Source organism: Poecilia latipinna, unplaced genomic scaffold (assembly GCF_001443285.1).
Source record: "Poecilia latipinna isolate Pla-1442-1.1 unplaced genomic scaffold, P_latipinna-1.0 Scaffold2066, whole genome shotgun sequence".
Classification (NCBI taxonomy): domain Eukaryota; kingdom Metazoa; phylum Chordata; class Actinopteri; order Cyprinodontiformes; family Poeciliidae; genus Poecilia; species Poecilia latipinna.
In genome coordinates this window covers 49,634-69,587 of record NW_015114682.1, presented here as the reverse complement: position 1 = coordinate 69,587, position 19,954 = coordinate 49,634, and the positions used below count along the sequence as shown (strand labels likewise).

Below are 19,954 nucleotides of genomic sequence, written 5' to 3'. Positions count from 1 at the left end.
TTAGGAATCTCCAGGAAATAACGCAATGTTTTATCCTCTTACATATTTATTAAAACCCTTTGTTTATTTTTGTTTTTACATAGTGTTACATACAATCTCTTAAGAGTACAGTGGAAGGAAAGTTTAACATAGAGAACAAAACCAACACAGTATAACCACTCTGTATTTATTTTAAAACTCAATGCAGCTCTCAGCCATCAGCCCAATAAACCAACAATAAATGAGAGGAAATGTCTTCAGTTGGTGGCATTGTGTGTGCAAAACAGGGAGAGTCAGGTCCCAGGGCCCATTTTCCAGCAGCTTCCTTACGTTGAAGGAACATAGAAAATTACAATGTCCAGTTGTCTTCTATCTCCCATCAGGGCTGCCGTGCATTTCTGGTGTGTAAGTTAGAAGAACAATCATGACCCACAGATGCAGCACCGCCTGAATAAAAGAAAAAAACAAAAAAACTTTGATTAAACACTTGGATTGGATTGTTGGACAATAAACTATCCCATAAATTACTGTGGTAAACCAACAATATTAAAAGGGAGCATCTCTCTGAAGACTATTGTGCAAATGGAAATGATCGTGCTCACTTTAATTTATCGCTTCCTGTGATAGGTTCACCGACGTTTGTTGTTAAAAGTGAGCACTCACCATGTAAAGGATGACGAAAAGCCTGGCCATGGGGTAGCGCCTCAGGAAGATACCCAGTCTTATGCTGCCAGGCAACAGAAATGTTGTCAAAATGGAGGAAGGATTTAAATAACTGTAAAGACGAGGATGAAGGCTCACCTGAAACGGTCGATGGTGCTGGCTGCCTTCCGGACTTTTCCGTACACACCTGGACTGTCCTGATCGCTGAACAGCACTGGTGTGTTTCTCTGACGCGTTCCTAACCGCCGAGAAAAAAAAACAAAAACACAAATAATTTTTACTATTTTATGTCTAAATATGACTAAAAAGTGGTCAAAGCTGATGGTTACTGAAAGAAAAACTAACAAATCGTCTAACCTGGACCCTCCAGGGTGCTCATGTTGATGGACGAGCCCCCACTTTGGCCTCCCTGCGCGCTCTTCAGCTGCTGCTCCAGACGCTCCAGCTGGAACACCAGCGAGCTTTTCTCCGTGCCCAGGGCCTCCAGCATGGTCTGCTTCTGGATCAGCGTCTCCGTCAGCTGGTGGAGGCGATTCTCCAGCTCCGTCTGGCTGCTGCTGCTCAGAGTCTTGTTGGTCAGCTGAAAATAAATAAATAAAATAAAAGAGTTCAAAAGAAATACCGGTGAATTGAAAGGAGCATGTTCTCAGTTGTCAATAAAACATCTTTCATTCACTTACAGGCTGAAATCTTTTTTTTTTTTTTTTATACTTTCTGTGACTTTAAAGCGGTTCTGACCTGATTCCTGAGTTTCTGGATTTCATCTTCTCTGTCTTTGATTCGGCTCTGCAGGTTGATTTTGGCCCGGTGGTGCTCGTCCTCAAGGTACTGCAGCTCCTGCATCCCGTAACCAACAATTAGTCGAAACATTCCCACCCAAACAAATACTGTTTTGTCACGAATGCTGCCTTTACCTGTTTGTAGCGCTCCACCTCGGCTTCTAAATCCTGCTTGGCCCGGTTCTGTAAGGCCTGTTGCTCCTGCAGGTGGACCTGCTGCTCCCGCCATGTTTCTGCTTCTGCCAGTGCCTGGTTCTCCAAATCCTATGCGGAATGAACGGGCGTTGAGCAAAAGCAACGTGATTTAGCAGCCTTTCTTGTTGCCAGATGTAAGGACTCGCCTGTATTTCCGCCCGGAGTGTGCCGACTTGCCCCTGCAGCTTTTGAATCTCTTCCCTCTGGAGCTCCTTTTCGTGACGGAGTTCCTCCATCTCCAAGGCCAAGGTCCCGCCGCCGTCGCCCACGTCCAGACCCGAGCCCTCCTTCAAGCTGCTTATTAGCTTCTCTTTGGACTTAACAAAACAACACAAACAGAATGAAGAACAGTTTAGAGGAACCTCAAGGGAAGCAGAGAGATGCTCCAATGCACTGCAGAACTTTTTCCACGTAGTCATGTTACGGCCACGAACCTCGGGGTATTTTATTATGATTTATGTGAAGGACTAACAAAGTAGACAAAAATTCTTGAGAGAAACATTTTCTTTTTAATTATTTTTACATATTAAAATCTGGAAAGTGTGGCATGCGTGTGGCAGGGTATTTAGCACCCTACGTTAATAATTAGCAGCTAGCAAACATGTTCACCTTTCACAAGTCTAATAAATAATAGTTCAAGCTCAGATAGATTGGATAGAGAGCACAGGTAAACACTGATTTTCCAGTCTTTTCACAGTTTCACAGTTAGATTTAAACACTGGCATTGAGAGAAAACAGCAGAAAAACAAACGAAATGAATTATGAAGTTTTTGTAAACAAAACTGTCTTGAAAGAAAAAGGGGCTAGTTGAGACCAAAGCACCAGACTGAAGATCAGTTTTTGTAGAAAGAGAGAGAAAAACGATAAATCAACTATATTAAGTTTTTTTCATTTATCATTTGATTACTTGATTTATTATTTATTGTGACAAGCCGAGGTGCTGCGTTTTTTTATTTCTTTCCAGGCCAAAGCCGAGTCTTACCTGCAGGATGCGTGAAGCCTTGTGCTTGTAGTCTTGTAGCTCCTGCTTGGCAGACTCGGCCGCCGCTTTGGCACTTTTCACTTGCTGCAGGAGGTCGTCGACCCTGACCTTCTCCTCCACCGCTCGGCGCTCCGCCGCCGTCAGCGTCTCTGCCAGGGTCTGCCGCTCGGCCTCCAGCTTGCCCAGCCGGTCAGCGTACTCGCTCTTCACAAGGACCAGAGCACCGTTTAGTTGCGGCGTTTTTTTTTTTTTTTTTTTTTTCTATTCGTTAAACTCAACAAGCGAAAAAGGTTCACCTGCATCTGCCGGTAGCTGTCCTGTTCCCTCCTGACAGAGAGCTCCGCCTCCCGCAGCCTCTCCTGTATCTTCTCCAGAGCTTGGGAGTGCATGCTGCTGCCTTCTGTGTGGTCTTGCATTATTCTACAGAAAAATCAAGGAAATAATTCCCCGACACAGTGAGGATTTGAAATCAAACCGAGTTTGATGTTAAACCAGCGGCGCCAAAGCAGCACCTCGACTTTTCCTTCTGCGCTTCCTCCAGTGCAAAACTGCGAGACTTCAGCAGCTGATCGGCTTCATCAAGTCGGACTTTGAGGACCGCGAGTTGGCCGTCTTTGGCAGAGAGCGCCTCCGTGAGGTCGTCGACCTGCGAGCGAAGCTCTCTCAGCGTGCGGTCGGTCTGCGACTGCTCCGAGTTCCGCTTGTCGGCGCGCAGGCGGGCCTGGTTCAATTCTGGAGGGAGACGGAGAAGCCACATTTTTAAAAACAAAACAGGAGACGCGTCGACAGTTTCTGTGCGGTTTGTATTTGAACTCGCCGTCTTGTAAGTCTTTGGCCCTCTGGATGACCGAGGCCATCTCTTGGTTGAGGGAGGCCACCTCGTTGCGCAGCAGCTGGTTCTCCAGGCGCAGGCTGGACAGGATCTGGCTCTGCGGCTCCTCTGTGGGGACAGTGGGCTCCGGCCTGCTGGACTCCTGCGGTGGAGCCAGGCCAGAGTCAGAGCTCTCGGGTGTGTCTGCGGTACAGAGGAAAAAATAATGAAAAAGGCTAGAAGAACTGAGTAATGAAGCTGCTAACTTAACAACAGCAAAGTCCTTGTTGAGCTCCAACTAGAGATACCAAGTGATTTGATGTAAATGGCAAAACAGGAGTTGTACATTTCGACAGAAAAGTTTCAGAAAATTTCTAAAACAAGGAAATTTCTGAGTTCAATACGGGGAAAATTTGCTAGAAAACGACTCAAAATGTTTCTAGAAAAAGCATGGAAATAATTTTTGACTTGATGCTCAGAAATTTCCAATTTTCATTTCTTCAATTAATCTCAAAATATTTTGAGGCCGACGATTTTTGGCAGAAATTTATTCCGCTTTTTCTCTATCTAAACTGTCCCTGATACTCAATGAGAGTAATCGCATCCTCGCCTCCGTAGCAAATCAGTAATTGCTGAACGAGAAGTTGACTCAGCTCCATCATGCAGCTCGTCTTAATGAGTGCTAAGAAGGTGACAACTTAAGGAGTTTGTTTGAGTCTTAATATTTCAAAACAGAACCGCATGAAGTGCATTTTGCGGGACCGTTCCTCTTTCCCGTTCAGCGATATCTCCGCCATCTTTGTTCCCGTATGGCCTTGCTCCGTTTAAGGATGACCAGCGCCGCCCTCTGCTGGTTGGCGGCCAATCTGCAACACTAAAAGACGGTCTAAAACGATATTAGTTAATCGATCGGAACTCATTTTAATCTAATAAACCGTTCACTGGCAAATAATTGAAAGTCGATTAGTTGTTTGCGTCCATACTTAGATTATCTTAAATATTCTCATCATCTAGGATATTAAATTCCAAGCTCCGACCTTGACTTTGCTCCTTAGCAGAATTTTCCTCCGAGGTTTTGATGCTGTGCGCCGACAGCGAGCTCATGCTTGAGGCCCTCGACACCCCACGGGTGGAAGGGGGTGTGGATGGGGCCGAGAGGTTGGCATGAGGGGCAACAGAAGGCGGAGGCGTCGGGCTTTGGACTTCCATAACTGGAGCTTTCGCGAGTTCTCTTCTTGAATCCCTCCTGCTGCTGCCGCTGTCTGGCGGGTCCGAGCTGTTCAGGAAGTCGAAGAGCATGTCGTCGTCCACATCCTCCTCGCTCTTTTTGGGCCTCACGAAGCCTGCCGAGGTCTTGGCGGGGTTCGAGACGCCAGAAGCCGAGGGGTTGCTGGGCACGTTGGCTGTCCCAGCGAGGAGAGTGGCGCTGGATTTCTTGACGTTGCCGGCCGCAGCGGAGATGTAGCTGGGGGCGTCACGAGAGGACGGGTAGCCATGGTGCGTCACGGCTTTCTCCGTCTTGTACGCAGCGGGATTGTAGTCGGTGACGGCAGATTCTTCTCCGTAGGGCAAGGAGAAGGCGGATCCCGCGGCTTGGTTTTTGCTCAGGGCGGTAGCAGCTCCTTGGTCCACCTTATTCAGGAAGTCTTCAGCTTTTCCTGCCAGATCAGTAAACCAAGACATGTCGCACCCTGAAACGACAAGCAGAGACAGCAAGACTCAGCATTAGGGCTGAAACGATTAATCAGACTGATAAGACTAATCAATTACTCAAATAATCATCAACTAATTTAGTAATCGATTAATCGTTAACTGGAGTATATAGACTCAAAAAAAAGGCCATTTGCTGAAACAACATATGAATAGAAATTAACAAAAGTGCATATACATCTCAAATTTAAGATAAACCTTTCTAAATTCACCTGGTTCATATTCACTAAAGGAATACTTTGTTATTGTATTTTAGGCAATAAAATGTTTATTTTCTTATTCTAATCAAAGAATTTAATTATTTATTTCCTTCTCTGAATTCATGTCTAATGTTGCATAGAAAACGCCCAAGTAGCTTAATAAAAAAAAACTACAGAAAGTATAAATTTTGTATCCAATTAATCATCAGAACAACTGATAAATTAATCGATTACTAAAATCAACATCAGCCAAATTTAGTCAAAAGCTTCTTTTTCTCACTTAAAAAAAAATCTTCAACATATTTTCTCTGGACCAACACAAAATGATGCATTTTACAACTAAGGATCTGAAAAGTGTGGTGCGCATTTGTATTTGCAGTCCATCTTGAGTCTGTATTTTTGTACAGTCATCTATCTGCACATCTAGAGTGTGAAATGTTTTACCCAAGTACACGCTCACGTTCTGTCAGATGTATAGCAGCTATGGAAATCAACATTTTAGCTCTTGCAACAGATTCTCAACTGGAGGCATACTAGAATTATATTACGAGGGGCTAAATGTACAAGCGCCCTACCCTTTTTAGATTTCATGCAAAAATGTTTAAACCCGTGCATCACTGTCCTTTCATTTCATGTTTTTACTGTTTTTATTGTGAAGGATGATCACTTTAAAATCCAACAAACCACACTTGAGTTTATGGTTGCAAAAATGTTCCGGCTAGTTTGAGTACTTGTGCAAGTAAATAATTTAACTGCACCAACACAGGTGGGATGAAGATCTCCTAATGTTAGATATAATGCAGATTTTTGTGCTTTCGTTAATTAAAAACTTTAACAAGAGAAGAGCAAATGACAAACGGTTCAAACACGTCAATGTCTTAGCTAAATATTTTTCAAGGTTTTACAACAGAGTAAAGCAATTCACCCAGAAGTCTTGGTAATACTCGACTCTTCCACAGCTATGATGCTAACCAATTTAATCCTTGCCTATTTCCGTATGGTAGGTTCCAATGATAAAAACTGACAGAAATACATTAAGAGGGGACATAATTACGATGAAAAGCATCATTAGCTACTGTGCCACAAACTATAAAACTTGTACTTGAGAGTTCTATCACAGCTAAAGCTAACAGGCTAGCTAGCTAAAAAAAAATATTAATCTTCAAACGTACCGTGTGATAAAAAGTCGAAGTTCACAGGGTTTCCAGTCTCCCGGAAGTCGTCGAGGTTTATTGCTTAGACATGAAAGGGAACGTCCCGTTGGATAAACATAGTCAAATGTCATTATCTGTCAAAGAGGATATAATGTGAGCTTCTCAATACGTGGACCAGGAACTGCTCCAGGAAATGGCCCACTTTCTCAGGTCGCTACAGCGACACGTCAACTCGTCCGCCATATTGGGAGAGGAAACGCCTTTTAAACATACAAGCAGGCGGTAGTATGATTTTACCCCTTTAAGAAATATAAAGTGGCGATACTAACACAATTTTGAAATGAAGCAAGAATTTCCAATACTGGGGTTTTTACAAAATACAAAGTAAACTAAAAGAAAACAAAAAACAATGAAAGAAAAGCAAATACACAACTGTACTCAGGTATTTTGATTGAATGTTTAAGAAGATACATAAAACCAGTGTTAGTGTCCTGTTCCCATTTCAATATTTATATACTATGTTCATTCGACTGCTAAGACCTAAACTGAATATATTTTAAATATTAATTTCTTATTATTGAACTCATATTTTGCATTATATAGTGTAAACGCCAGGTTTTTGGTTATTTTGATTATTGATGTTTCATAACCTTGTTTTTTTTTATCTCTCCATTGTGCTCTTTAAGTCCTCTTGTAATTAGTGGAAATGTTTATTATTGATAATGTATTTTGAGTGTACTCTACTTCTAATATTAAAGTTTTATTTAAAAACAAACAGTAATTTATTTAGTTGATGGCAATAATAAAATAAGCAAGGAGTTGAACTAATCAGTGAACACCACGGTGAAAGACATTTGACATATTTTAAGATTTAGTTGCCATGGGTTCAGACTAGATGTGTTTTAGTCAGTAGCTGCCTTTTAAATTTTAATATGTACACTAAAAAAATGGAAATAAATAATGCCCCTTGTAGTCACACAAGTTTCATCCATTAATTTCAAACTACTAGAGGTTACTTACAATAAAACACCTGGGTTATAATACCCATAATAAAGGTATTCCCAGTGTTTCTTTTCAATCATTTTTATTTTTCAATCACATTTCGCTCTAAAAATTTCAGACTTTGTTTTCAGAATGAAGCTTTATTTAAACAAAACTGTTTAACATCATCTTCCTAATGACTGGAAGGTTACATACAACTACTTTTCAATACCAAAACAACAACAAAAAAAAGCACTTTAATGGAAAGGGATAGGAAAACAGTAGATGGTTTAATATAAATAATACTATCAACTGAAGAATTAACTAGACTATAGTAATTTTAGTCTGATATTTTTATTTGAATTAATCGATATTGGCGCTCAGTATTAGCAAACAAACGGACGCGACAGATATGAAACAGTGCCTCTTTATTCTTTTTCCGCACTCACTTGAAAATGCATATTTACATGGCATGCCACATCAATACAAGAACTTACTATTGACACAATCGATAACATGGAGAATCTGCTCTGGGAGTTCACAGCAGGGGGGAGGAGGGGAAGGGGAGAGTTAGTGCCATGAACAACCAAACAAGATAAGAGAAATTAAGCTTCACCTTTATAACCAGGCTAAAGAAAAATAGTTCCTCTGTAAATCTATTTTTGAAGACCTAAAAAGTGTCCAAGCTCACGTGTTTTCTGAACAGTTCATCTGCTTCGGCACGGCTGTGGTCGAATCGGACTTTAATCATCTACGCTGCAGAAGCCAAGAGACTTGTTCCGACTCCAGGATGGACTGCTGGGTGGGGGGCTGCAGATGATTGTACATTTATGGCAGGTAAAAGGTTCACAACGCTGTCTGATTGCTGGAACGGGGCAAGCTTGACCACTCCATCAGATGTCCAGTAAATAAAAAATAAAAAATAAACACAACAACCCAAAGTCTTCTAAGATAGTGTCCTTATCCAAGGTAATGATCCGAATGTGCTGCCTTTATGAGAGTGGGAGGGGGGAAAAAAGAGGTTAAATAAAAAGCAAAAAGAAAAAGAAAAATAACTCCTCAGTAAACCAGCTGGTTGGTTTGGGGCTAATGCAAGAACAACAGTTATTTAAACATGTTTCTTCCAACAGTGATCCTTGTTGCATTTGTTCCATCAGTAATTCCTGTTTGGATGAACACACATTCGTCTGGACTCACTCACTCATACACACACACGCTCGCAAACACACACACACACACACACACACACACACACGCACGCACGCACGCACGCACGCACCCTCTCTCTCCAGCTCTCTCTCGCTCACTCAAACACACATACGCTTTCTCAGAAAAACCTATAGCACATGCAATGTGGTTTCGGAGTGAGGGTCTGCCCCGTCAGATCAGACCCCTCCTCTTCTTGTAGTCCTCCAGGTTGAGGGAGCGGCGAGGAGCACCGTCCTTCACTGGCAGCGCGTTCGAGCTCACAGAAAGAGATTTAGCTTCTGCAGGAAGACAGGATATAAAGATCGGTTTGGCAATCGATCAGTCTGTCGATTTTTCTGATGATTAATCAACTAATTGGATAAACAAAGTGAAACTTTCTACAGATTTTTCATTTAATCTCAAGATGCAAAGGAAGAAATGACTATTAGCTTTTTTTAAATGAGAAAATTAACATTTGTAGCCAATGATCCGTCTGCAGCTAACAAAAAACAATTCAAACTTATTTCTAACTAAACTCTAAGGCTCAATCTTTTCAGTGTTGGGCTAATCTGTTGATTATTTTCTGGATTACCAAATTAATAATTGAATAGCAAAAAGTGCTTAATGGTGGGATTTGCTTTATAGAACCTGAACCAGGCAAAGCTAAAACTGTGTTACTTGAAGAGGTCTGGGTAGAACATATTTATAGTCAAAAGGTTTTTTTTATTAATCTAAAATGCTATATATATATATATATATATATATTGTTCAGTTCTAGCTTAATTACATCTCTGAGTGTGTTGTTCTTTCAGTAAATAACCTTTTTTTTAGTCACTTCAGTTAGCGACTAATCGATTACTAAATTAGTTGACGATCATTTCAATCATGATTAATCACAATTAATCCGATTAATCGCTTCAGCCAACCCGAAGCCCACAGAAAGGGTTGCAATGGAATGGTTCAGATTGAAGTATATTTATGTGTTGGAATGGTCCAGTCAAAGTCCTGACGTTACCACAGTTAAGAATCCATGTCAAGACTTGAAATAATGTTTGTGTCAAGACATGAAACACTGGCAGAGACATTCACCCAAAAGACTGACTGGAGGTTTCACGAAGCGGACTGCTGCTCTTTAAACCGAGCCCCTAAAAATCACGATAAAAATACAATCTGAAACCACGAACAGCAGAAACCATCTCACCTGCATTAGGGACCTGGAGGTCAATCTTAACATCAAAATCGTGAACTTTAAACAAGTCTTCTGAGAGGTCAGTGGTTGGTTTGGGGACATCTTTGTCTTTAGGGTTTGCTGGGCCCTGCAGCAAAATGAGCACAGATAGAGAAGAGGTCAAAGTTCAGATGTCTGGCTCAGCTTGGCAGGTTCTGATGGCTCCCTACTTATTATTACATGACTAGATCATCATGAGAAATGTGATGCTGTGTTTAAAAACAACAAAAAAATGCTAATCAGTTGAACCCCTTTTGGATTAAAGGATAAAGCCTTTGAACAAGTCTCACTTAAAGTCATCAAACTGAAAATGTAATCACATTTCCTCAAGAGAAAAAGAAAAGACAAGATTTCTAGTTCTCCTTACCACTTTGTTCTTCTCTGTGCTAGCAGGATCTGCACCTCCCGACCCTGAGCCATACTTTTGGTTCAGGTGAGCAAGAATAGCTGCATGGACCGACGGATCCCTGGCCTGAAGGAAAAAAAAAAAAGTCAGTTCCAGAAATTAAACAGAAGCTAAAAGCTTGTTTTAAAGAGAAGCTATAGGTCTTTGGGAGTTAGCTACCGCAGCAGATAGCCTAACTAATCAACCAGGGAAGATTAGCTTGTTGTATTACCATTGCTCATTTATATATATATAAAAAAAAACAGCAAAATCTTACATTTATCATCAAAAAATATCTGAATGCTCTAACATACACCCATCATTTTTATTAGTCAGATTAAGGGGCTTATAAGGAAATATGAGATGAAATATCAAAGACGGCGAGTTCTGTTATAGAAATCGTACATTTGACACCATGGTGGGTTTGCACTGCCTTCGAGTGAAGGGGTCCATTTGTTGGTTCTTGGAGTTCTGCCCTTCAGCCTGAAAGAAAAAAGAAATTAAACTTTAATATTTGGAACACATTTTCTCCTGAACCACGTAAAATGCTTCAAACGTTCGGTGCAGCAGCATTAAGCACTAAAGCAACTTTTGTTTTGTTTTCTTCTTTATCATCCGCTGAGCTCTTAATGTCAATTTTTACATTATATCTTAGACTTAGTGCTTAATGCTGATAAGATTACTATAGCTGAAGACGATAGCCTAAAACGTAGCATTTAATGCTACCTTGAACTCGACTTTTTCACAGTCCTACCCATTCTTACTGTCACACTTTAGACCTCATGCTGACAATACGGCGTTGAGTATAAAGAAACAACACTTCTTCATAACCCTGTGCTACGTGAGCATTTTCTAATAACCTTTGAGTTTATTCTGACTGAATACTCCAAGCCTAAGAAAAAATTTCCATAAAGTAGATATTTGTCAGACAGTGCTACAAAACCTTTCATTAAGACACGGAAATGTCCCATTATTGGATGAAAGCGCAATAAAAGCTGGATGCTTACCACAAGTGCTTTCTCAGACTCGACGATGTTCCAGCTTCTGTTCCTCTGGTTAATGTAGCTGGAGGACAGAAAACAGGTTAGTTTGTCATGTGGATTAAATATTTGCCACCTTTGGCTTAATAAGACTCAAGTTTTCTGTTGCTTTCACTTAAAAGAGTGAAAAAAAAGACAGTTCTGCAGACAGAAAATGTGTCAAGTAAGGTGGACTGCTGAGAGTTTAAAAAGACAATCTTGGAAATCTTTAACTTTTTTTAATCTGTCACATTTTAATAATTGTAATTTTACCTGATGGCTGAAATGTTCTTGGTCCTCTGTCTGTCAAGTGCTTCAGCTCTCTCCTCAAGCTCATTCAGCTCATCCTGGATAGTTTTTACTTTCTCGCCATCGCCATTTTCTTCTGCCATAGCCTTCAGTTAAAAGAAAAACACAAAAAGAAAAGTCAAAAGTAGCTGTGAAGATAATAATTAGAATTAAAAGTTGCGCATGATTCTATATAATTTTACTCCACCTTGTCTTTAAGCAGCTGTGTTTTCTTCATGGCATAATTAGGTGGCGCTTTTCGGAACCTGTCCTTCTCCTTGACGATCTGTGGAGAGAAAAGCGAGGCGGGTCATTTCAGTCCGCTGCAGGAGACGCCAAACGTCCGTCAGCACCGGCGAAAACTGACTCACATCCTCAATATCTTTATCGTTGAACTTGTAATTCATAGCTTCTTTGATTGACTGTTCCTTCTTGGTGATTTCATCAAGAGTCGGTACCTGCATCCCAGCGACCATCATCTGCAAGACAAAAAAATTAAAGAAATAAGTGCAGAAAACCTACTAAGGGTCTCATTTCCTTCATCCATTTCCACAAATTAGCTCGTTTAAATTTTCCGAAAGCGCTTACCGCCTCCTTCCATTTCATGAATTCACTTTCTGTGAACTCTTGATTTGACACAAACTCGAGTCTGAAGACCCGCGTGTCGGCCCCGTGCCTGGAGGAGATTCACAACGATAAGGATAACTGAATAACGAGGTTTATCAAAAGTCTCAAATGCAGTTACCTCGTAGAAATATTCCTATCCTTCTATACCTGCACATTTGCATCACATTACAGCCACAAACCTCAGTGTATTTTATTGTCATTTTGTTCATTCCACACTAAACTGGCAGCAGAGGCAAAAATATGAACCCAAAAAATAGGAATAAAAGACGGAACAGTGAGGGGAATTTTACAGAATAGGAAAAAAAACACCTAATGAAAAACGGCAAAATCTGATTAAAAGAACTGTGCACCTGAGTAGGATCGTTTTACAAAATGAACCAAATGTGCATGAGTATTTGTGCATAAAATTGCATAATTGTGCACTGCAAAGAAAAAGGTTAACAAGTTTCAATTTTTTGCTCTTTCAACAAATAAAAATATAAAACTGTGGTAACTCTGAGGGAGCTGCACAGACTTACCTCTCTGGTCTTAACAGGAGAATTCAATTATGAACCATAAACCCTAAATGTGGTTTAGAAGAAACCGATTGCTGAAATTAAGACCTAAGAAGCCCTGTTTGCAATTTACAGCAGGAATCCCTGAAATACACGTTAAACTTTTAAGTTTTGTGTGTGTAAAACGTTTGGAAAACCGTCATTCAATTCACAGAGGTTTGTATTTGTAACATGACAAAATATGAAAGAACTTCATCAGCCTTTTGCAAACTGCTGCATTTTTTTTTTAAATATCTTCCAAAAATTTTACCTCAACTGTAATCCCTTGTTTGTCCGCGTTGATCCAAGTTGATAAACTTTTGCTGTTTCTACTACGTCCACGATTTCAGCAACCTTTAGACATTTAGAGAGGACAGAATGCGCATAAAAAATAAAAAACAAACTTTGCTTCAGAAGCTGCATGTCGGTGTCCGGTGGAAGAGCTCACCCTGTAGACCGGTTTGCTGCTGCTGTTCCCGATGCCTATCCTCACGAAGCAGCCGGTCACCGTCTTCGCGAAGAAGGGCATGTGGCACCAGCGCTCCAGCTTGTGTCTGGACAGACGGACCCGGTTGAGCTCCTCGGGGAGGGAGACGGGCTGCGACTTCGGCGGCGTCTCCTCTTTCCTGGTGGACGGAGAACAAGTTTGAGAATCTGTGCGAAGGCGTCGAGCGTCTTGCAACCGAAAGCACTCACTCGTCTTCGTCGAAAGACGATGAGCGTGAGCTCCGGTCGCTTTTGACGGATGACTTGTCGTCGTCTTCCTCCTCCTCCTCTTCGTCGTCGGAGTAGACCTCGCTCGTCTTGAGGGGCTCTCGTTTGGCCAGCAGTTCAGCTGCGGAGGTATCGTATCGTTTGTCATTTATCGTGATACGTTTCTTATCGTGATGTAATAAATTCCAATTCATGTCTAAAACTTTCCGTGTTGCTGGGATTGTTTGTTTTGTCATTTTCTGCACTGCTTGTTCAGCGAGAGCATCAATAAGTATCACTAAATATCAATAACTTTAAAAATGGTTAAATCACACTTTTTTAATTGACTCTATTACGCATTGGTATGATTTTCAAGAGTATTTGTGTTTGCGTCATAGAGTAACAGCAACAGGGTTACCTAAAAATAATGAGCAATAAATAGTTTCTTATGATCTTATGGTCACTTTTATCGTTATCACAACAGTGCCACAAAATCTTATGATAAAAAAGATTCAGTCCACATCGCCCAGCCCCGGTAATTAGGTCAGAATTTACCGCTAACAAGCCTCAGATCAAACTCACCTGTTTTGTTTTTCTTCTTCTCACGTTCAGCTTTCAGTTCCTCCATGGCTTGGGACTTCTTGTCCAGTTTTTCATCGCGTTTGGATCGCCTCTCCTTGTTATGTGACATGGACACCTGGACAGGAGCGTAAACAAATTAAAAAGAAAAAAAAAAAAAAGAAACGACGTTGGTGCAAATTCATGTTTTCCAATTAGTTTCAATAAAACAAACAAAAGAGGATCATACGCTGCGTAGCTTTAGCATCACCCATAAAAGTAGAACCTAAAGGAGAACCAGATTCATTATCATCAATCTGGACCCACCACCTGAGTGTCTTGAACCTGAGATTGTTTCCGTTTTTCTTGCTCCTCCTCCTGCTTCTTTTTCTTCTCCTCTTTCTCCTTCTTCTTTGCCGTCTTCAGCTTCTTCTTGATTTCGAACCTTCGAAACAAACAATCAGCTGAAATCAGGACATTTTGAACAGCAGCACGGAAACGCTCCCCACGCCCAGCTTCGTGTGTCGTTGCGGGATCACCAACCGTCTCCGCAGCACCTCTCTCTTCTCGATCCTGTTGAACAGCTCCTGCTCCCTCTCCTTCTCGGTCATCTGCTCCAGGCGCGCCCGGTCCTCGGCGTCGCCCATCAAGTCGTCGTCGTAACCATCTTTGAACACTTCGTCTTCGGAGGAGTCCGAGTCGGAGCTGGAGGACGAGCTGTTGCTTTCCGAGTCCGAAACCTCGCCTGCGAGAAAAGGGGAACGGAGAACATGCCGTCAAGTCGTTACTCTGACTTTCTGGTTTAGCCTGAGGGGGGAAAAATATGTAGTACCTCAGTTTGTTCAGACTTGATGAATGAATCCCATGATTTTGTATTGTGTGGCGTTTCGTGTCGTAAAATTGCTGAGTTTTTTAATTTAATTTGTCAGAGTGACCCAGAGTTGGTCTCAATCAGCCTTTTTTTTTTTATAAGGACAACTTTGTTTACAGAGACTTCCGAATTGATTTTTTTTTTTGATTCTGTTTTTATTTGTTTTTGGATTTTTAAAATGTCTTCCAGTTTCAGTGTTAAATGTTGATTAAAATTTCAAGTTTATTGATCTTTGAGAATGTTTTTTTGCATTATTATGCCATTACCATCCCGCGAAAACAATCTCAAAGGAACAATATTACCATTTATCGCAATGACTTCTGGGACAATTTATCGTTTGACAAAATCCGTTACCATGACGTTCCCATTTGCAGGTTTTTGGTAATGCAGCAACTGTGGGCTGTTGCTGAGTTAAAATCATTGCTTTATTTAAGCAAAGTAAAGAAAATATACTTTGCCGTTTGATTTTGTAACGTTTTTAGAAACGATAACATTTGTATCGTTTTTCCATAAGGATTCAAAAGCGGTTTGACCAAATCTCAAACCGTAGCATCTCTCATCTGAATTTCGCTCTGTTTTACAAGAGAGTCGATGCGATGGAAGACAAATCAATGTCATCCTAAACCAGCGTGCTGCGCGCCACTGCCGGGGATGAAAGGGATGAAACGCATGTAATCCCAGCCACCTGACATACCAGGGTGATATGTGACCTGGAGTTCGTTAGAAATGATCTGTGTTTTCTTAAAACCTCGGGACTTTCTGTGTGGGCGAATCTTGTAAACTGCTGCGCCCTACCCTCCTCGGGAGCGGAGCTGTCCGCCGAGCTGTCTCCATCGGAGCTGCCGGACGCTGTGGCCTTGTTGACCTTCTTTTTAGTGGCGCTCTTCTTTTCAGAGCCTTTCCCCGGCTTAACCTTCTTTTTGCCTTTGGTGCCGCCCACGGTCCACTAAAACGCAGAAAAAGAAAACACGTCTCACTTTAAGGTGTTTCATGTTTTCACAGCTGGAAACGACCGGGTTCTGGTCCATCATTCCGTCGGGTCTGCCTGCCTTACCTCATCGTCGCTGTCGGACGTCTCGGAGTCTGTGGACGCTGCTGGTTTGTTCACAGGCTCCTCCTGCTCGCCTGAGTCCACCCTCTTCCTCTTCGCCAAGGACAACAACTCCTGAAGGGAAAACGCAGAGGACAGCTGCTCATGTCGGACGCAAAACCCTGATGCGATTTTTAAAAAATACAAACGGGAGTGAGAACAAGATGGCATTTTAGAGCAAAAATGTCAGTCGTTAATGAACACTGGAGAATATTCAAGCTTAACGGAACGGGTTCTTCAATACTTTAGTCTTTGTTAAATCTTGAGTCATAATAAAATTTCAAGAACTTTTTCTAAATTTGTAACTTAATTCAACAATTATCTAAAAGAATAAAGTTAGATAAGAGAATTGAAGCGATTGATTGGATGAAATGGCTACTGAAATAATCGTCAACTAAGTTAGTGACTGAATAATTGTTAACTAGAGTGTAGAGTTTCAAACGACATATGCAAAACAAAAATTAAGAAAAATTTGAACAAAAAATGCATACATTCTGCATTTAAGATAAAAAAAAAACGTTTTGTGTGAAAATATTTTCTAAGCACAACTCTTCAAGTGGCACTTGGTTCAAAATCAATTTAAAGAAATCTAATTATTAATGAAAAACAATTAACAGATTATTCCTACACTGTGTTCATGTTAAGTCAAGCAGGAAGAGCTGAGCTTTTCACATGTTAGAAGTTATTGTTTTTATCTGCAGATTCATCCTTTGCTACAGAAGATTAAGAGTTTGCTAAATGAATGTTGTTATTGAAAATCAATAACAGCAATAAGTCAATTCCTTCATTTACAAACTGAATTGAATTATTTTATTTCTAACGTTGTATAAAAGAGGCTAAAATAAAAAATCTGCAGCATTAATCGTCAGTAATCTGATTTATGGTCAGAATAGATAAACCGATAGATTAATTGATAACTATGATAATTATTAGTGACAGCAGTAGATAGATAAATGTGCTTTTCTCTGATTTTGCAACCAAATCTATGGCAGAAATAACTTCTTGGCGAAATGAGGCTAACTCTGCAGCAAACTACTGAATGAAAAAGTGGCATTGCAATTTTCGCCAATTGAGTGATGTGAAAAAAAAAATCCAGAAATATTTGAAAAGATGAAAGCAGTTCAAGTTGACCTGCACCAATCTGACCTCTTGCTATGAATGCTACAAGCATGGTTTTTGTTATTCTTATTGCCGCAGAATATTAGTAAATAGTTTTGACTATACCAGCTGCGATGCATGAATATTTTTCTTCCTTTTTCTCTTCCTCATCTGTGTTTCCATGGCTGTGACCTTTAGCCTTTAGCATTAGGATCAATGTCAGAGCATCTGTTGACATCAGGCTCAATCAACCTGGCTAAATATTACGCTAGCAGATAAAATATAAGCTCAAAACACCTGGAATACATTAGTCAACAATTATGGCTCTCTCAACAGTTCTTTGGGATATGAATGTTGCGGAAACCGATATTCAGTTTACGATATGTTAGCAATAATTGTGCAGCCCGACTTCATAATATCTGCCAGGAAACTTTTAACACAAATGAAAAATTAGTTTTTAAAAGCCAGAAAGGTCAGCATTTAAGTTGAAGAAATTTGATTTTATTTACATTGTCGATAACAGTTCGACCAATTACATTGTTTAATCGTACTGTTAGGCATTTCCGTCTTTTTTTTTAAGTCTAAATCAAAAAAGTTTTTGACTTTTAGAAGTTTACCATTTTACAGATCATTTACTTTTGTCTATGAAATTCTTTTGATTAAACGATTTTTTTTTCGTATTTCCGCATTAAATAATTACTCAGTTCTTCCTACAGTTGTTTGACTTCATTTTTTCAATTTATGTAGTTTAATATTTTCTAAAGATTTCTTGTTTGCTTATGGGTTTTTTTTTACCACCACAAAGCACTTTGTGTTGCACTTTACAAAAACATGATTTATAAAAAGTTTCACTGATAATAGCTTGATTATTACAGATACGACAAGGTTACTGATGCCATTTATTTATCGTCGTTTTAATAGATACACAGTAGCGTTCTGGTGTTTTTATAGAGTAAAATGAGTACAATAAGCAGATATTAACTAGTTAATCTGTTAAGCTGGACGTGTTGATTTTCTTTTGGGAGAAAATTAACATAGAAATGTGACACCTCTGCTGATCGTATTCTCTATATGAGCAAACACATCTATTTGAAAGTGAATAAATATGTCAGCATTACAAAAAAGTATTTGCATACCAGTTTTGCACAGCAGAAAGCTCAAAGCTTATTAAACAGGTAGGAAGGGTTTGGATGTGACCAACTCTGCATGGCATCACTGCCCACGCACAAATAAAATTCTGCTTTTGCTGCTGGTTGCCGTCATTTATAGTTGACAGATATTTCATACGGCGTCTGTTGGACAGAATCCAATATATTATTCATCTGTGAATAGCCAGTTAATGTTTTTAAGCATACAACTATAACAAAAATCAGACGATTTGATATGAAAGCGTGTTTGGTTAGCCCGTGAGAGATAAGATTTATATACACAATTAATAATTTTTATTTTAACTTCCAAATTTAATTATAAAAGTTAAAAAAAGGTGCCTATTACATGAAGGACGAATATTCTTTATCACTGTTCTCATCTTCAGACATGAAACTCCCATAAACTGACATTTATTTCAACCACTAAAACAGAGAAGTAGAACTTATTTATTTATTTATTTTTTTACATATTTCACGACAACAGCTAACCTTTTTAGAAATTACACATTTCTTTGTGAACACTGACAAACTTTCAGAGATACGGATGTACATTGAAGGAAATAAAAAAAAATCACAGTAGGACTTCAGGTTTCAGAGTGCTCCAGCTGTATTCATTTTCACATGCCCGTTACTGGTATAGTGTAAGTTATTTGACCAATTCTACATTTGGTTTTCTGTGACAGGAAATGTGGCCAACATTCCTATTCCTGCTGTGATTTAGAAAGTCATTTAGAAAGCGAGTGTGTGGATAAACTTTGGTCAACCAAAAACTGACCGGGCTTTTTACGCGAGTTCTCCGCTTTTAAAAGGAATACACTCGGTAATTGTAGGGATTTTCAGCATGAACGTCCAGCTCTCGGTGCCGTCAGCCAGCGCTTGTTTATCAACATCACCGAAATAGAACTTCAGCTCTGAGCCCATGACGTCATTCAGGAGATAGTGTTCATGCTAAACCAAACCAATCTCTACATAACAGCTTCAATTTGAACATTTTCCACGTTCCCCTCCAGTTTGTAAACACGCAAACACCCCACTCGTCCGCGCGCAGACACAGGCAGGCAGCCAAAGACTGGAAACCATTAGGAAGGTGTATGGCGCGGTAACATAGGACTGCATGATTACTAGCATTATGCAACCATTGCTAGACTGGACAGGCTGCTTCCAACACGCACAAGAGCCCAAAGCACATTCTGTTTTATGATATATAGTGTATATACACAGTAGGGACGAGGTTAGCATTATGTTACGCAAAGGTGACAAGTAAGACAGGCCCACTCTCAGCTTGTTCAAGCAAGGCCAAACACAGCGTAACCCATTAGCATCCGCTAGCTTCATCCCAAATTGTTGACTACTTAGAGAGCCCACCGCTGGGGAGAATTTAAGGAGAAAAAACGTGACCTACCTGATCTAAATTGTCATCACTAGCACTGTCTTCAGAGTCAGAGTCAATCACGTTTCGAACTTTCCGCTTCTTAACATTCACCATGATTTGCTACGCGGCTAACCTGCTAGCTGCGCCTGTGTCGTCAAAGCGGTTGAGATTAGCCGCTGATGCTACTTGTCTTCTTGGTTCAAAGGCAGGACGGAGCATGCGCGCACAATGGCTTTACACCAATAACTTTTATATACTGGAAAGATTTTAGGAAATAACACAAAATGTGTAATTTTACTATATCCATTTCATATTCTGAAAGCTTTAAAAAAATATTTGTGATAGGAAAAAACCATACGGACAAAACGACACTGAGAACAGAGAGGGGAACTAAAGGTTAGT

The 19,954-nt window shown here is 40.3% G+C and overlaps 2 protein-coding genes across 4 annotated transcripts; both read right to left on the bottom strand.

Annotated features, from left to right (window-relative positions):
- Positions 1 to 33: 33 nt before the first annotated feature.
- golga5 (golgin A5) lies at positions 34 to 6,710 on the bottom strand. Its single transcript, XM_015016824.1, has 13 exons — positions 6,492 to 6,710; positions 4,447 to 5,100; positions 3,416 to 3,613; positions 3,111 to 3,330; positions 2,895 to 3,018; positions 2,599 to 2,802; positions 1,763 to 1,933; positions 1,557 to 1,685; positions 1,381 to 1,479; positions 1,000 to 1,222; positions 781 to 880; positions 643 to 706; positions 34 to 426 (listed from the first exon to the last, which is right to left on the bottom strand). The coding sequence occupies exons 2-13, from the start codon at positions 5,090 to 5,092 to the stop codon at positions 349 to 351; spliced, it is 2,256 nt and encodes a 751-aa protein (XP_014872310.1). The 5' UTR covers positions 5,093 to 5,100; positions 6,492 to 6,710; the 3' UTR covers positions 34 to 348.
- A 1,886-nt stretch (positions 6,711 to 8,596) lies between these two features.
- On the bottom strand, positions 8,597 to 19,938 carry rtf1 (RTF1 homolog, Paf1/RNA polymerase II complex component). Of its 3 annotated transcripts, none has more exons than XM_015016814.1 (18): positions 19,583 to 19,938; positions 15,899 to 16,009; positions 15,640 to 15,790; positions 14,517 to 14,718; positions 14,304 to 14,418; positions 13,998 to 14,112; positions 13,419 to 13,557; positions 13,171 to 13,348; positions 12,994 to 13,076; positions 12,151 to 12,238; positions 11,934 to 12,041; positions 11,771 to 11,848; positions 11,548 to 11,669; positions 11,263 to 11,320; positions 10,661 to 10,738; positions 10,238 to 10,342; positions 9,844 to 9,958; positions 8,597 to 8,941 (listed from the first exon to the last, which is right to left on the bottom strand). In XM_015016814.1, the coding sequence occupies exons 1-18, from the start codon at positions 19,664 to 19,666 to the stop codon at positions 8,835 to 8,837; spliced, it is 2,037 nt and encodes a 678-aa protein (XP_014872300.1). In that variant the 5' UTR covers positions 19,667 to 19,938; the 3' UTR covers positions 8,597 to 8,834. The 3 variants fall into 3 exon arrangements, with proteins under 3 accessions (XP_014872300.1, XP_014872301.1, XP_014872299.1); XM_015016815.1 differs by having other exon boundaries at positions 14,319 to 14,418; positions 19,583 to 19,937; XM_015016813.1 differs by having other exon boundaries at positions 14,301 to 14,418; positions 19,583 to 19,936.
- Positions 19,939 to 19,954: the final 16 nt, after the last annotated feature.

What these genes read in the sequence shown, in the direction of transcription:
- rtf1 (XM_015016813.1), bottom strand. Translation starts at nt 19,666, where the DNA reads ATGGTGAATGTTAAGAAGCGGAAAGTTCGAAACGTGATTGACTCTGAC. An exon ending in AGAGAGGTGCTGCGGAGACG is followed by an intron (nt 14,419 to 14,516) that starts GTTGGTGATCCC and finishes TTTGTTTCGAAG; the next exon opens with GTTCGAAATCAAGAAGAAGC. An exon ending in AACCCACCATGGTGTCAAAT is followed by an intron (nt 10,343 to 10,660) that starts GTACGATTTCTA and finishes TTTTTCCTTCAG; the next exon opens with GCCAGGGATCCGTCGGTCCA.
- golga5 (XM_015016824.1), bottom strand. Translation starts at nt 5,092, where the DNA reads ATGTCTTGGTTTACTGATCTGGCAGGAAAAGCTGAAGACTTCCTGAAT. An exon ending in TGCTAAGGAGCAAAGTCAAG is followed by an intron (nt 3,614 to 4,446) that starts GTCGGAGCTTGG and finishes TCTGTACCGCAG; the next exon opens with ACACACCCGAGAGCTCTGAC. An exon ending in TCCAGAAACTCAGGAATCAG is followed by an intron (nt 1,223 to 1,380) that starts GTCAGAACCGCT and finishes ATTTATTTTCAG; the next exon opens with CTGACCAACAAGACTCTGAG.